The sequence below is a fragment of the Heterodontus francisci genome, chromosome 12 (assembly GCF_036365525.1).
Source record: "Heterodontus francisci isolate sHetFra1 chromosome 12, sHetFra1.hap1, whole genome shotgun sequence".
In the NCBI taxonomy this organism is placed as follows: domain Eukaryota; kingdom Metazoa; phylum Chordata; class Chondrichthyes; order Heterodontiformes; family Heterodontidae; genus Heterodontus; species Heterodontus francisci.
Window position 1 is genome coordinate 37,763,334 of NC_090382.1, and position 17,766 is coordinate 37,781,099.

General features: G+C 42.2%; 1 protein-coding gene across 8 annotated transcripts in view; it reads left to right on the forward strand.

Annotated features, from left to right (window-relative positions):
* LOC137375825 (histone-lysine N-methyltransferase NSD2-like) overlaps positions 1 to 17,766 on the forward strand; it is a 311,894-nt gene that overhangs the window by 253,402 nt on the left and 40,726 nt on the right. For all 8 annotated transcript variants that reach the window (XR_010976069.1, XR_010976070.1, XM_068043335.1 and 5 more), the window contains 5 exons: positions 681 to 950; positions 5,428 to 5,544; positions 6,680 to 6,821; positions 10,952 to 11,058; positions 12,748 to 12,952. Coding sequence is in view for 6 of the 8 variants with exons in the window: in XM_068043335.1 (XP_067899436.1) it covers positions 681 to 950; positions 5,428 to 5,544; positions 6,680 to 6,821; positions 10,952 to 11,058; positions 12,748 to 12,952 (841 nt within the window). In the remaining 2 variants the exon portion in view is untranslated. The remainder of the gene's footprint in view (positions 1 to 680; positions 951 to 5,427; positions 5,545 to 6,679; positions 6,822 to 10,951; positions 11,059 to 12,747; positions 12,953 to 17,766) is intronic.

Consider the following 17,766-nt stretch of genomic DNA (forward strand, 5'->3'; position numbering starts at 1 on the left):
GATCGGGGCAGAAACCTTGTCCCATGACCTCGATTTTCTTAATGTTTTTGGTCAAGGAGAACAAGTTACAGGCACAGGAGAGATATGTTCAACAATTCTACATCATAACCCCTGCTTCCTTTTTTTGTTTTTGGATGGTAGCTGTTGGTATTACTGCATTTTCTCACTAACATCTCTAGATGCTTCTTTTGTTTCTTAACTTGTCCCTTTAGCACCCTACTTTTCCTTACAACATCATCTCTCTTGTCATTTACTCTCTCCTGTCTTCCATCCTATCAGAGACCTTCCCTTTTGTTCTTTTCCTCCCCTCCCTCCTTTCCCTGCCACTGTTGCTTTAAACCTGTTACATCGCTAATTTTTGCCAGTTCTGTTGAAACATCATTGACCTGAAATGTAAACTCTGTTTCTCTCTCCACAGATGCTGCCAGACCTGCTGAGTATTTCCAGAATTTTGTGTTTTTATTTAAAATTTCGAGGATCCACAGTAGTTTGCTTTTGCACTGTCCTATTTCTAGGTGGAGGTTGGACTTTTAGCAAAGAATGATTATCATACTTATGTTAGATATTTTACTGTTCTGCAGTTCAATTAACAAATGCATTTTTGTTTTTAATACAGGTTGTAGAGTGATAATTAAGTCATGACTAATTGTCAAGATTTATCCATCTGCTTTTCTATCAAGGCAAACAAGGCTGTGGGTAAGGTTCAGATCTTCACTGCTGATCCATCTGAGATTCCACGATGTAATTGTAAGCCAACTGATGAGAATCCTTGTGGGGTAGACTCCGAATGTCTGAACAGGATGTTAATGTATGAGTGCCATCCAGCTGTCTGTCCTGCAGGAGAAAAATGCCAGAACCAGTGCTTCACCAAACGGCAATATCCTGAAGTGGAAATTTTGAAAACTTCAGGACGAGGCTGGGGTTTGCTTTCTAAATTTAACATTAAGAAGGTGAGAAGTGTGCCTCCATTCATTTCTAAATATTGAAAGCCATTGGAAAGCATAGCATTGTGTTCTCACTCAGGGAAGAACCAGACTGTTGCTCACAACTGGGATGAAGTCATTACCTGTGTTCAGTTGATGACCACCTTTGTTGAGAGGGGAACTGAAGTACACAGCAGAACTCACTTGTGCCACTGGTTTTTCCAACTCAAACAATGCTCAATCAACATCTAAAGTTGGAAGTTTTATTAGACTACAAGATACTCCACAGAACTATTCACTGATTCTTCTATAGCAGTTGTCAGCTGAATACTTGAACACTGAAGAAGCAGTCTCCAGTAAGATTAAAACTAAATACACCACATACAAAATTGGATCTTTTTGAAACTTTTTTAATGTTATCTCAATGAGAACTTTCACGTTCATAGTTCATTTTTTTTGTCCTTCTTCAAAATAGAATTTTTAAGAAAGTCACTGTTGGGCATTGTTATAAATTTGAAAAAACCTTTACCTTCGCAGGGGCGTAGCCAGTAAATGCTATACAGAGCAGATACTCCCAGCAGGGGAAATAGTTTGAACACATGGGCGCCACAGTGGCGCAGTGGTTAGCACCGCAGCCTCACAGCTCCAGCGACCCGGGTTCAGTTCTGGGTACTGCCTGTGCGGTGTTTGCAAGTTCTCCCTGTGACCGTGTGGGTTTTCGCCGGGTGCTCCGGTTTCCTCCCACCGCCAAAGACTTGCAGGTTGACAAGTAAATTGGCCATTGTAAATTGTCCCTAGTGTTGGTAAGTGGAAGGGAATATGGGATTAATGTAGGAGGGGATGTGGTAGGGAATATGGGATTATTGTAGGATTAGTATAAATGGGTGGCTGATGGCTGGCACAGACTCGGTGGGCCGAAGGGCCTGTTTCAGTGCTGTATCTCTCTATGACAATAGTTGGCTTCAGCACTGCAAGGATATGGAGGGGAAAATTAGTCAGTGTACATGGTCCTGATTACTATGCAATGAACCCTGCGTTGGTACAGGCATTGTTATGAAAACAGGATCAGGTCTTCTGCAGCCGCCTCTGTAGTTGGACAGTTTGTTAATTTTAGCTGTTTTTATTTTGGCACTGTATTCATTTTGATTCTAGGAGATGGGCATCCATGAACTGGCTCCTGGCCTTTACCAGATGACTCCCTGATCCCAGCATCACACTGATAGACACATGAAAGCTGGGTCCATGAGTATGGTGCTGGGATAAGAGAGCCATATTTAGCAGTGTGAAGACCAGGCGCTGGATCATGGACACAAGTCACCTAGAATTTGAATTAAATATTACCAATGTAAAAGATACTAAGCATTGCTTAGGTTTGTGCATGATAATGATAATTTGGCCAAGATACTGGGAGTCTGCTACCAAATTTGGGACAGTACCTTGAAGGTGAAGAAGACAAAATTAGAAGTATAAAATTTGTTGGGAGTTGAAGCCTAATGAATATTGAGGAGTGCAATTGTCTTTTTTTGTTCATGGAATGTGGGCGTTGCAGGCAAGTATTTATTGCCCATCCCTAGTTGCCCTTGAGAAGGTGGTGGTGAGCTGTCTTCTTGAAACTCTGTAGTCTGTGTGGTGTTGGTACACCCGCAATGCTGTAAGGGAGGGAGTTGACCCAGCAACGACGAAAGAACGGCACTATATTTCCAAGTCAGGATGGTGTGTGACTTGGAGCGGGACTTGCAGGTGGTGGTGTTCCCATGCGCCTGCTGCCCTTGTCCAACTAGGCAGTGGAGGTTGCGGGTTTGGGAAGTGCTGTCGAAGAAGCCTTGGCAAGTTGCTGCAGTGCATCTTGTAGATGATACACATGCTGCCACTGTGCGCCAGTGGTGGAGGGAATGAATGTTTAAGCTGGTGGGTGGGTACCAGTTAAGCAGGCTGCTTTGTCCTGGGTGACGTCAAACTTCTTGATGTAGCTGCATGCATCCAGGCAAGTAAGAGTATTCCATCACACACCTGAGTTCTGCCTTGTCGATGGTGGAAAGGACTCACCGCAGAATACCCAACCTATGCCCTGCTCTGGTCAGTGGTGCTTCCCTCCATCCCCAGGATGTTTATGTTGGGGGATTCGGCAATGATAATGCCATTGAATGTCAAGGGGAGGTGGTTAGACGCCTTCTTGTTGGGGGTGGTCATTGCCTGACACTTAGGTGGCACGAATGTTACTTGCCATTATCAGCTGAAGCCTGAATGTTGCCCAGGTCAGCTTTATTTATAAGTTGCAAATGAACTGAACACTGCAGTCATCAGTAAACATCCGCACTTTTGATATTATGATGGTGGGTCTGTCAATGATGAAGCAGCTAAAGATTGTTGGACCTCGGACACTGCTCTGAGGAACTCCTACAACAATGTCCTGGAGCTGAGATGATTGTCCTCCAACAGCTACAATGATCTGCCTTTGTGCTAGTTATGACTCCAACCATTGGAAAGTTTTCCCCTCATTCCCATTGACTTGAATTTTACTGGGGCTCCTTGATGCCACATTCAGTCAAATGCTGCCATGATGTCAAGGATACTCACTCTCACCTCACCTCTGGAATTCAGCTCTTTTGTCCATGTTTGGACCAAGGCTGTAAGGAGGTCTGGAGCCGAGTGGTCCTGGCAGAACCCAAACTGAGCATTGGTGAGTAGGTGATTTGTGATTACGTGCCGTCTGATAGTACTGTCAACCACACCTTCCATCACTTTGATAATGATTGAGAGTAGACTGATAGGGCAGTAATTGATTGGATTGGATTTGTCCTGCTATTTGTGAACAGGACATAACTGGAAAATTTTCCACTTTGTCAGATAAACGCCAGTGTTGTAGCTGTACTGGAACAGCTTGACTAGGGGCACGACTAGTTCTGGATACAATACTTCAGCAATACAGCCAAGAGGTTGTCCAGGCCCATAGCCTTTGCTCAGCCATTTCTTGATATCAGGTGGAGTGAATCAAATTGGCTGAAGATGGTTGCAAACAGTTCAACCTTTTCTTGTTGGATAAGTGATTTTGCTTCAATTTAAATGAGAATTCACTGATTGTAGTAGCTTCCATCTTAAAATCATTTCAGCTTTCTGAAATTGGCGTGATTCTCAAAATCTTTGTTGAGTGGCTTGTTGAAAGAGATTTTATTATTTTTCAATGCAAGAAACGTAAATTAGTTCTAAGAATTTTTTTTTAGCATTGTCCTAAAGTGTAAATCTCAAAAGTTTCAGTTTTTGGCTGGTAAATTGCAGTATCATTGTGTAAAATAAATAATTTACAATTGGCACAAATGTTGTCACGACACCTTCAGAAACCTGTGTACCTCTGTACTATGCACTTTATAAGATTAAAGTGTTTGTTAAATATCTTATGGTGCCACTAAAATGCAAACAGCTTCTACATGTAATTTATCTGTAACTGTCATATTATTTAACTGCATTGTAGTATTGTGGTGGCGGCAAAGCTATTGCACCTTGGGAATACAGATTATGCTTTGCTTCTGAAATCAAGTTCATAAAAAATCAATGAGCCTTACATCAAAAGTGCCAGCACATGAAAATGTTTGGGTATTGAGGTCAATGTGTAATAGCATTGACTGTTTTTGCAGTGACCCATTCTTAAATATAAATTCAAAAGTAGTATAGTTGTGTTCAACTGATATAGGACCAAGGTCAGGCCTCACTTAGAGTACTGTGCACACTTCTGGTCTCCATACTATTAAAAGGACATAAAAGCACTGGAGAAAGTACAAAAAAGATTTATAAGGATGGCACCTGAACTGATAGATTACAACTATCAGGAAAGATCGAACAGGTTTTGCTTTTTCTTTAAAAAAATAGAACGCTTAGATGAGACCTAATACAGTTCTTTAAAATTATGAACAGGTTGGACAGGGTAAATGTGGAGAGAATGTTCACACTCCTGGGGGATCCAAAACTAGGGGATAGATACTAATAAATTCAGTAGGGAAATAAGGAAAAATTTCTTTACTCAGAGAGTAGTTAGAATGTGAAACTCACTACCACAGGAAGTGGTCGAGGCAAATAGTTTAGATGCTTTCAAAAGGAAACTAGACATGAGAACAAAAAGGAACAGAAAGATATGCCAAAAGGCTTAAATGAGGCAGATGGAATGAGGAGTCTCGTGTGGAGTATAAATACTATGACAGACTCGTTAGGACAAATGGGTAATATGATGAAGTGTAGTCTTATAATTCTTAACGTATTTCTTTTTATTAGTAATAGGTTTGAAAGAATCAATTGGGTAATAGTAATCTACTGTAACATTACTTTTTTTCCAGTCGATCATAATTTCTACAATTATCATTCAAAACATTCATTTTGACTGTGTAATTTAACAGGAACAGTTAAAGATATGTCAGAAACTAACTAAAAAGAAAAGCCCTCAAGTGCAATGCATTTATATTTTGTAATCTATTATGTCCATATTCACACTGCTGAATCTGTGTCTCAATTGCAGGGACAGTTTGTGAATGAGTATGTGGGTGAGGTGATAGATGAGGAGGAGTGTTATGCTCGAATCAAATACGCACAGGAACATGACATTACCAACTTCTATATGCTTACTCTTGACAAGGTAATAACTTCAAATGTACAAAACTGTGAAACTAAAAATAAAATGACCAATAACCATGCAGGTTTGACTCCCGAATCAGATACTAATCAATCAAAATCTGGATGTTACAGTATTTACAATCAATAATTGAGAGGAATGAGTTTGGGTGGTGAGTGGTTTCCTGGCCTTTGAAAAATGTGTTTGAATCCAGCCTAGACTGCTGGGATCAAAATCTCCTCTATCTGCTGGCTGTAAGGGTTTTTTTCAAGTAAATTTGGGGAGTCTGAATAGAGTTCCTACTGCCATGGGCCTATAGCACAAAATTGCTCCTAATTCACATCCAATTGGTAATCTTAAGAGAGTCTACAGCGTGGCATATAACTGCTATGCCTGATATAGGAGTGCTTGATACCACCTTGAGAAGATCTTCCGTTTCTCAAATGAAATGTGTTCCATTTCCGCAGCACTAAAATCCCTCATCTTGTTTCCAAAATAAATTTAAAGCAATGGTGCACAAGATCCTTGGAAATGGTGTGCATTCTTGGTCTGCTCAGATCAAACACATGGCACATTCTACTCAGGTGGTGAGTGAACCTGATTTGGTGACATGGCCAGCCTTTTTTTTTCTTTCTGCCTTATTTTCTGTGTATTTGTCTGCTTTATTTCTATATTAGCTGTTTACAAGTGCCTCTGCAAGATTATTTATCAAATAATAAACCATCAAATGATAAACCTGTGAAATGTCACTTTCAAGTTCTGAGTAATCATACTTGAATTCCTAGACTGATGTTGATCAGTCCAAAACTTTTATTTGGCCCTGAAATACGGGTATGACTGGCTCTACATTAGTCTGTTACTGTAGATATGCAAATATTACAATGATTTTCTGTTAATATGTATATGCACAATATACTCTTGATTCAAAGACTCATAATGAAAAATTTTCAAAATATCATAATATATAGTTAATTCACAAGCTTCTACGAAATCCTTCATATTGGGATTTTTTGTTTTCCTAAAATAAAAATTCTTTTGGTGGTCACATGTACTTTTATCTGCTGTGCTAAGATTATGCAAAATATTTTATGCAATGACCTTGTGAATTTCTAAACTTTATAAAGAGAATGTGAATTTAATTGAGTTTTATTATTGACAGGACCGGATTATTGATGCAGGCCCAAAAGGAAATTATTCACGTTTCATGAATCACAGCTGCAAGCCAAACTGTGAGACACAGAAATGGACAGTGAATGGAGACACTCGAGTTGGGCTCTTTGCTTTATGTGACATTGCTGTTGGTAAGGAATACTGTGAAATGTTAGGGACTTGAGATGTGTACTAATATGGGATCGTCGAGTAATTGGATTCAATCGGATATTAGATGAAGTAAAGTCCCAAACCAATGTAATCATTAGTTAAAATGCGATGCAAAGATTGGTGCACTGTTGTCAGGAGCAAATTTCCCAAATTGAATGTGCCAATAGTGCAGTGGGGGTTGAAGAGTTGAGTAAGAAGACCTTGGGTTTATATCCCATTCTGATTGTTACAGCATTCCATTTCCTAGCCAGATCAAACTGGGGTGACAGTGCTGTCACACAAAGGCCGGAGCTTTCTCCACTTAAAACATTTTCGAGGGTTGGGACCATTTCCAGGTCCTGACCCCACATGTTTCTGTTGCAATTAACAGGCTGCCTCCACGTTTGTCATCCAATTAGGGACGACGGGTAGGATGAGGAGACAGGAGGACTAATCAGGAGCTAGCTTGTGAGGGAGGTTGGCAGTCTTCACTGTGGTTGCAGTAGGTGTGCAGCTGCAGTGGGAGTGTGGCTACAGTACCTGGGGCTCAAGAAAGAGCAATGCAAAGAGAGGGTGGTGAAGAGGAAGGTGCCGGAATGATTTTCTTAAGCCCCAGCACTCTCAGTGGCAGCAGGCTACATGAAACACTGCTGCAATGGCAGGCCACTGCCTACTCTTGACCACAGCCTTCCTGATTTGTTCCGATTATTCACCAATCTCACGTAAAGCTGAAGCCATTGAGTCCTCTCGCTGTGCACATGTTTCTTGTGAACTGGTGAACCACGCACAGTGCGGGGATCCCATTCACCCTCGTGAAAATTGGAATGGCATGCAAAAATCAACTCCCTTAACTGGCTACCTGGCGCTGTCAGTCCCATTGCGAGCCTGCCTCTGGGAAAAGCGTGAAGAGGTGGGAACACGTAAGGGAGCCAGTCCAACGCTTTCATTTCCAACTATCCCAGCACCACCCCGCCACTTCCACGGAGCTGGGAAAACTCTGGCCAAAGACAGCTAAGGTGATCATTTGTACCTTGAAATTTAATACACAACCATTAAGTCTGTGCACTCATCCAAACAGGTGACAGATAATCTTCCTTAGAGGAACCCTTGTATCACTTTCTACATATTTTGAAACTTGCATTTTTTTTCCCACATCTGCAACTTATTAAAGAGCAAACTGGAACAGCTTTGACACACCAACAAGACAACATAATGACTGTACACAAGTCTGAAGAATGATTAGCATTATGCCTACCATGTTCTATTTCTACACTGCGGCTTCCCACTTGTTCATGCTGTCACATTTCCTATTAACGGCCTTTAGATTTTCAACCAGGGAATTTAGCAAACTGCAGATCACAATTTGGTCTTCCTAAACACATTTGCCTCTCGGCATCCTAAACTCTATCTTAATTAATTTAAGAATTTCAATATAAATTTAACAACTAAAATTGGCACTCAGTAGCAAATTACCAATTGAATCATAAGGATCTAATGAAAAAACATCTCTAAATGGGTTATGAGCTGTATTTTTCAGTCTTTATGTTTTACAGCTGCTGATTAAGGCAACTTAGAAACCATCAAGTTGTGTAGAATTTTCCCCAGATACTGTAAAATTCTAGTATAATAGTATAATAAATGAGTATTAGAATTGAATATTGGGTTGTAGACTTTGAATTCCAGTCATGTTATTAAAAGGAGTTGAGCAGCACAATATCTCTCGGCATTTCTTCGCGGACAAAGATTTTGGGAAGGTTGTGCTCATCAGTTGCAGGCCCACTGGTGGCTAGTCAGGCCTATCGTGACCGGCAGATTCTCCCACTGTGAGTGCAATTGAAGGTGTAGATGCTGCTGGGAGCAATTGGATCTATCCTTCTCTTCCTTTTCCCTTTGATACTGGTTTTTCGCTCAGTCTCAAAGGTGTCTGTAGCACTCCTGATGTAGCATCTCCAGGCATCACGATCTATGGCCTGCGCTTCCCCTGACGATGGTCGATGTGGCACACAGAGAGGAACTTCTTCAGGGAGTCATTGAAATGTCTGCTTGGGGCCCCTCTGTTCCTTTTACCAGTGGTCAGATCTCCATACAACACAATCTCGGGCAGTGGACTGTCGTCCATCCAAGCAACGTGACCCACCCAACACAGTTGCTTTGCAGGAGAATGGCCTCAATGTTGGCCATTTTCAGAACTTCAATGTTTGTGATGTGGGCCTGCCAGCGGATTTTGAGGATGCTGCAGAGGCAGCGCTGATGGAAGCACTGTTAAGGCATACATGACGGCAGTATAGGACCCATGATTCAGCGCCATACAAAAGGGTGGTGAGGATTATGGCTTTGTACACTTTGAATTTGGTCTGCGTTCTGAGGCTGTGGTTGCTCCACACTCGTTTGTAGAGTCTGTCAAATGTACTGTTTGCTTTTGAAAGCCTATTGTCCACTTCCTTGTCTATGGTGGCATCAAACGAGATGACGCTCCCTAAATAAGTAAATTGCGTGACGGCATTCAGCTCGGTTCCCTCGACAACAGTGCTTGGTGGTCTGTATTCCTCTTGGTGTGCAGGCTGATGCAGGACTTCAGTTTTCTTTAAACTGATTTTTAGTCCAAAGAGTTGTGCTGCCTCGGAAAATCATGTTGTTATACGTTGCAGGTCTCACTGACTGTGGGCCAGAAGAGTGCAGTCGTCAGTGAAAAGAAGTTCAGGATGAGTTTTTCTTGTGTCTTTGTGTGAGCCTGAAGGCGCCTGAGGTTGAAAGCGTCAGTCCGGAAGCATATGTAACCTCCCCTTCTTAAGGTCTTCCGTTGCGTGCTGCAGCATCATGCTGAAAAAGATGGTGGCCCTGCCCTATATGCCAAGCTCCATGAGATTTTCACGGCCTGCTCGGAACAGGGCAAGATTCCACGGGATCTGCATGATGCTGTTATCACCCTGTATAAAAACAAAGGAGAAAAATCACCCTCCTTTCTATTGCTGGGAAGATCCTGGCTAGAATACTTCTGAGCAGGCTTTTGCCTACCACTGCAGAAGAAAACTTCCCAGAGAGCCAGTGTGGTTTCAGAGCAAACAGAGGCACCGCATACATGGTATTTGCACTCAGACAATTACAAGAAAAGTGTTGTGAGCAAAACAAAGGCCTGTATGCCACTTTGATAGACCTCATTCGACACTGTGAGCAGACTTTGGAAAATTCTTGAAAAACTTGGTTCCTGGCCATGGTGAAGCAGTTTCATGAAAATCAGTACAGATAATTGAAGCAAAACAGCGACCTCTGAAGTCCCCTCTGAATCTCCAGTGGCATGAAACAGGGATGTGTGCTGGCCCTGACCTTAGCACAGTATCATTGCATGTGAAATTCAACAAAATAATTGCTGCTAGGGTATCTCTGACGAGCATTTTTAAAAGGCAATGTCTGGAAACGAAGGAGGACTAAGAAGTGCAAGTAGTGTTTTCGTTAGAGAGAAGGAGTAGGAGAGGTGACTTAATAGAGACATATAAGATAATCAGAGGGTTAGATAGGGTGGATAGTGAGAGTCTTTTTCCTCGGATGGTGATGGCAAACACGAGGGGACATAGCTTTAAGTTGAGGGGTGATAGATATAGGACAGATGTTAGAGATAGTTTCTTTACTCAGAGAGTAGCAGGGGCGTGGAACGCCCTGCCTGCAACAGTAGTAGACTCGCCAACTTTAAGTGCATTTAAGTGGTCATTGGATAGACATATGGATGAAAATGGAATAGTGTAGGTCAGATGGTTTCACAGGTCGGCGCAACATCGAGGGCCGAAGGGCCTGTACTGCGCTGTAATGTTCTATGTTCTATAAACCTACTCAGGGACAGAAATGCCTATTGGGAATTTGGGCATGCCTGATTGTGGACCCCACAATTTTTCCTCCATTAATTTTAATAGAGATATACTGTGAAGCCTAAGACTGTAATCCTTTAATGTGCATTTGCTTGCAAGAAGCATGGCGATGAAAGCATTAAAAACAAAAATTTACCTTCATACTTAATTTAATATCTGTCTGAAAATTCCTTTGCAACATTTAGGAATTTAGACAGTACAGTTTAGATATGGTTAATGACTATTGCACAGGAAAACCAAGTGCAAATCTAATAATACTGATACTTTTACAGGGGCTGAACTAACATTTAACTACCACCTGGAATGCTTGGGCACTGGAAAGACTATATGTAAATGTGGAGCTCCAAACTGCAGTGGCTATCTAGGTGTACCGCCTAAGGTAGGAAATCCCTTTCCTCATTCTTAATACAGCCATAGAGGTGCATCAGATTCCATTATACTAGATATGTTTTGCAATACACTGACTTTAAGGCAGGCTTGATCATTCATTTTTCACTTTGAAAATCTACAATGCTGTAGTCAGAAAAATTTGAGTTATGAATTTGAATTTATTTGACAAGTTAGATTTCTAAGAACTAAATAAAAGAATGATGCAGAATGTTTCACAGTTAGCATATGTAATAAAAATTAGACACTTTCCTCTTGATCTTATTAAAGAAAGAAGAAAAAACTTGCACTTTAATAGCCAATGAAATACTTTTGAAGTGTCGTCAACTCTCTATTTTTTTGTAGGGAAACGTAGTACCACATACTGCAAATGAGATAAATGACCAGTTAGTCAGTTTTTGGTGATGCTAGCAAAGGGATAAATCTAGAAAGATTCTTCTGGTACCCTGGCCAACACCTCAAATAGTGCCATGGAATCTTTTACATCTAACTGAACAAGCAGTCAAGGCCTCGGTTTAACATCTCGTGCAAATGAATGTCAGAATAGGTAATGTGCTGAAGTGCATACTGAACGCAAAACCTTCTGATTCAACATGAGTGCTACCACTGAGCCAAGTTAGAGGCAAAAGGGGTATGTATTATCCCACTAGCACATTCGTACAGTTGATTTAATTGGTGTAGAGCAAGGTGGTTATTTTAGTGGTAAACCTATTGGGGACTGGGTTGTTGCAAGTTTAAAATAGTTTCAGGTAATTTAGAAGTTCTTCCTAAATGAATCTATCCTTGAAACCACTGACTTTGCATGAGCTATTTCTCTGTGATGCTTGCATAAGCATTCCATTATTTATGTTGTGCAGTTTACACAAAAGTATCATTTGTATATTGATTGCTTTCAATCAGAAAAAGTTTCAAGGAATCCAAAAATAGTGGTCAATTATTATACTGACATATTTTAAAATTTTAGTTTATTTGGAAAAGTAGCTGACGTTGACAAATGTCTACTGCAAACAACGTCCGGCACGGACATCAGGGGCCAAATAGCCTCCTGAGTGGTAAATTTTTCTATGTTTCTGTGTAACATTCGTTGGTTGAGTGACAGACTACTTTCCAGGATTTGTGAACACTATAGTAGTGCCCAGACTTGATTGAACATATTAGGTGTTTAGAGCCCCAACAAATTTGTTTCTAATTTTGGTATTTTCATATTTACATGTAAGGTTGAACAAATTGGGAAGAATGCTTTTTTTTACAAAAAAAATCAAATCTCCACCCCAACATGCTTCTTGATTCTGACATGGAGCATTTTTCTGTGCTGCATTGCTTTTGTTAATAGTCTCTCTACTGTTTCCTTTTAGTCAAGAATAAACTAACTGTGGTCCAGAATAAAAGGAAATTGAGGGAAAAAAATCTGACTGAAATGGCTATGCAAGGATCCAAATTTCTTAAGGGACGCTATCTGTAGTTGAATTGTTCCCTATGAGGGACAGCAGGCTGATTCTGTAATAACATTAGCTTGACCAGCTGGTATCTAATCCAAAAATAAAGATTTTACACACTGATTCCTTAGTGAGATTCTACAAAGCTTTATTTTCAAAACATATGGTTATTTATGGTCTGATTTATGAAATGCTTCATGAAATTTACTCAAATGGTTTTGCGTTTACTTCCACTGTATCTACAGAATATACAGAGCTCAACAGATGAAAAGAAGGTAAAGAAACGACACATACTTCCAAGGAAGCGTAAACAACAGTCTGAACTAGTGAGAGAGCATGAGGAAGAGTGTTTCCGCTGTGGGGACAGTGGGCAGTTAGTAATCTGCAAGAAGCCAGGGTGTCCTAAGGTGTACCATGCTGATTGTTTGAACCTGACCAAGCGTCCTGCTGGTGAGTGGTTGAACTAATTTTTACAGTGCATATGAAAAGAAAGGGGAAAAAGATTTGAGCGCATCAATGTTCATCCTATCCATAAGAACAGGAATAGGTCATTTAATCCCTTTGAGCCTGTTCTGCCATTCAATGAGATCATATGACCCATAGAACCATAGAGAAATTACGGCACAGAAGGAGGCCATTCAGCCCATTGTGTCCATGCCAGCCGAAAAAACTAGCTGCCCAATCTAATCCCATCTTCCAGCACTTGGTCCATAGCCTTGCAGATTACAGCACTTCAGGTATCTTTTAAAAGAATTGAGGGTTTCTGCCTCCACCACCATTCCTGGCAGTGAATTCCAGACACCCACCACCTTCTGGGTGAAAAGGTTTTTCCTCATGTCCCCTCTAATCCTTCTACCAATCACCTTAAATCTGAGGCCCCTGGTAATTGACCTCTCTGCTAGGGGAAACAAATCCTTCCTGTGTACTCGATCGAGGCCCCTCAACTTTGTATACCTCAATTAAGTCATCCCTCAGCCTCCTCTGTTCTAAGGAAAACAAGCCTGGCCTATCCAATCTTTCCTCATAGCTGCAACTTTCAAGCCTTGGCAACATTCTTGTAAATTCCCTCTGTACTCTCTCCAGAGCAATTATGTCCTTTCTGTAATGCGGTGACCAGAACTGTTCGCAATACTCCAGCTGTGGCCTAACCAGCGTTTTATACAGTTCCAGCATTACATCCCTGCTTTTGTATTCTATACTTCGGCCAATAAAGGAAAGCATTCCATATGCCTTCTTCACCACTCTATCTACTTGTCCTGCCACCTTCAGGGACCTGTGGACATGCACTCCAAGGTCTCTCACTTCCTCCCGTTTATTGTGTATTCCCTCATTTCGTTTGCCCTCCCAAATGCATTACCTCACACTTATCTGGATTGAATTCCATTTGCCACTTTTCCGCCCAGTCAACCAAACCATTGATGTCATTCTGGAGTCTACAGCTATCCTCTTCACTATCAACTACATGGCCAATTTTTGTGTCGTCAGCAAATTTCCCAATCATGCCTCCTACGTTTAAGACCAAATCATTAATATATACAACAAACAGCAAGGGACCCACTACTGAGCCATGTGGAACATCACTGGAAACCGTTTTCCTTTCGCAAAAACATCCATTCACTACTACCCTTTGTTTCCTGTCTCTGCGCCAATTTTGGATCCAACCTGCCACATTCCCCTGTATCTCATGGGCTTTCATTTTACTGACCAGTCTGCCATGTGGGACCTTGTCAAATGCCTTACTAAAATCTATGTAGACTACATCCACTGCACTACCCTCTTCAATCCTCCTTGCTACTTCCTCAAAAAACTCAATAAAGTTAGTAAGACATGAACTTTTAACAAATCCATGCTGACTATCCCTAATTAATGCGTGCCTTTCTAAGTGGCTGTTTATCCTGTCCCTCAGAATTGATTCTAATACTTTACCCACTGCCGAGGTCAGACTGACCGGCCTATAATTATTTGGCCTATCCCTCACACCCTTTTTAAACAATGGTACAACGTTCACAGACCTCCAATCGTCTGGTACCTCGCCTATATGTAGTGAGGATTTGAAGATGATCCTCAGCCCATCCTGAAGTTCGGTGAGGAGGGAGCCAGGAGCTCCTTTCATTTCCTACCTGTCCTCAGAGTGAGGGGAGCCGAGAGTTTCCAAAGCGCATAGCTGACTGGTGAGTAAGTCCTGGTGGGTATTTTTCAAAGTGGATTGAATTATAAGTCATTGTTTTAGCAAGACTTAGTTGTTTTTTTTAATTATAATCTTCGTAAGTTTTAAATTTAAAGGGTTTAGTCATGGCAGGAGAGCTTGAAGCCGTGGTTTGCTCCTCTTGCTGCATGTGGGAATCCAGGAACATTTCCAGTCCCCGGGATCAGCATGTGTGCAGGAAGTGTGTCCAGCTGCAGCTCCTGGAAGCTTGGGTTTCAGAGCTGGAACGGCGGCTGGAAACACTGTGGAGCATCCGCGAATCTGAGAGCATTGTGGATAGCACGTTTAGAGAGGTGGTCACACCGCAGCTGAAGGGACTTGAGGAAGGAAGGGAATGGGTGACCACCAGGCAGTCCAAAAGAATCAGGCAGGTAGTTCAGGAGTCCCCTGGGGTCCCGTTTGCAAATTGGTATTCCATTTTGGAGGCTGATGAGGCTGGTTCCTCTAGGGAGTGCGGACACAGCCAAGCTTCTGGCACTGCAAGCAGCCTGTCTGCACAGGAAGGGGGAAAGAGAGGAAGAGCAATAGTAATAGGGGATTCTATAGTCAGGGGAACAGATAGGCGCTACTGTGGCCGTCAACGTAACTCCAGGATGGTGTGTTGCCTCCCTGGTGCCAGGGTCTGGGATGTCACTGAACGGCTGCAGGGCATCCTGAAGGGGGAGGGTGATAAGGCAGAGGTCATGGTACATGTTGGTACCAATGACATAGGTAGAAAGAGGGATGAGGTCTTGCAGCAAGAATTCAGGGAGTTAGGCAGTAAACTAAAAAGCAGGACCTCTTGGGTTGTAATCTCTGAATTACTCCCAGTGCCACGTGTTAGCGAGTATAGAAATAGGAGAATAGCACAGATGAATGCGTGGCTTAAAAGTTGGTGCAGGAGGGAGGGTTTTAGATTCCTGGACCACTGGGACCGTTCCTGGGGAAGGTGGGACCTGTACAAGCGGGATGGTCTACATCTGAACCAGAGGGGGACTAACATCCTTGCTGGCGGGTTTGCTAGTGCTGTTGGGAGGAGTTTAAACTAATTTGTCAGGGGGAGGGGATGCAGACTTCTAGCAGAATAGGGACACAGATAAACACAGGAAAGCGAACAAGTCAGAGGGAATACAGCGGAAGTAAGTTTCAAGGGAGTAAGGCCAGGATGGAAGGCCTCTACTTTAATGCCAGGAGTATTGCAGGTAAAACGGATGAGTTAAGGGCAATGATTGACACGTAGAATTGTGATATAGTAGCCATCACGGAGACATGGTTGAGGGAGGGGCAGGATTGGCAGCTCAATATCCCGGGATATAGAATCTTCAGGCGAGACAGAGGAGGGGGTAAAAGAGGAGGGGGCATTGCAATATTAGTTAAGGAGTCAGTTACTACAGTAAGGAGAGATGATTTCTTGGAGGGGGCATCAAATGAAGCTTTATGGGTAGAGTTTAGGAATAAAAAAGGGACAGCCACATTGCTAGGTGTTTATTATAGACCCCCTAGATAGTCAGCGGGAAATTGAGGAGCAAATATGTGCGCAATTTGCAGAGGTGTGTAAAAATAATAGGATAATTATATTAGGTGATTTCAACTTTCCCAACATTAATTGGGATAGTCATCGTGTTAAGGGCTTAGATGGAGTGGAGTTCTTAAAATGTATACAGGAGAACTTTTTAGCTCAATATGTAGAGGATCCAACAAGGGAGGGTGCAGCGCTGGACCTAATTCTGGGGAATGAAGCCGGACAGGTGGTTGATGTGTTGGTGGGGGAGCATTTTGGTGATAGCGACCACAACATGGTACAATTTAAGCTTGTTATGGAGAAAGAAATAGACAAGTTGCAAAAAAAGGTTTTGGATTGGGGGAGAGCGAATTTTAGTAAAATAAGGCAGGATCTGGCCAAGGTAGACTGGAAAGAGTTACTTGTCGGGAAATCTACAGAAGAGCAGTGGGGGGCATTCAAAAAGAAAATGGGTAGGGTACAGGCCCAACATGTTCCCTCTAGGGTAATAAGTAGGAGCAACAAGCCCAGAGAACCATGGATGACCAGAAACATTCAGGGTACGATGAGAAGGAAAAGAGAGGCTTTTAGCAAATACAAGGAGAGCAAATCAATGGAAGCATTAGTGGAGTACAGAAAGTGTAGGATGGAGCTTAAGAAAGCAATTAGGAGAGTAAAGAGGGGATATGAGAAAGCTCTGGCTGGTAAAAGTAGGGAAAATCCCAAGATATTCTATAAGTATATCAATGGGAAGAGGATAACCAGGGAAAGACTAGGACCTATTAGTGACCAAGGGGGAAATTTGTGGGTGGAGCCAGAGGACATTGGTAGGGTGTTGAACGAATACTTCACATCTGTCTTCACCCAAGAGAATGAGGATGTAGTTATGGAACTGAGAGAGAGAGACTGTGAGGTTCTTGAGCAAATTGTCATAGGGAGTGGCAAGGTATTGGAGGTTTTGGAAGGCTTAAAAGTGGACAAATCTCCAGGTCCGGACGATTTGTGTTGCAGGATGCTGTGGGAGGCGAGGGTGGAGATTGCAGAGGCTCTGACCCTAATTTTTAATTCCTCTCTGGCTACGGGGGAGGTGCCACAGGACTGGAGAACAGCTAATGTTATTTAAGAAAGGTTGTAGAGATAAGCCAGGGAACTACAGACCAGTGAGTCTCACGTCAGTGGTAGGGAAACTATTGGAGAAAATTCTGAAGGAGAGAATCTATCACCACTTGGAGAAGCAAAATTTGATTCGGAATCGTCAGCATGGCTTTGTCGGAGGGAGGTCATGCCTAACAAATTTGATTGAATTTTTTGAGCATGTGACCAGGTGTGAAGATGAGGGTAGTGCAGTTGATGTAGTTTACATGGATTTCAGCAAAGCCTTTGACAAGGTCCCACATGGGAGACTTATCAAGAAAGCAAATGCACATGGGATACAAGGTAACTTGATAAGGTGGATTCAAAATTGGCTTAGCTGTAGGAGACAGAGAGTGATGACAGACGGCTGTTTTAGTGATTGAAAGCCAGTGTCCAGTGGCGTACCAAAGGGATCTGTGCTGGGTCCCCTATTGTTTGTCATTT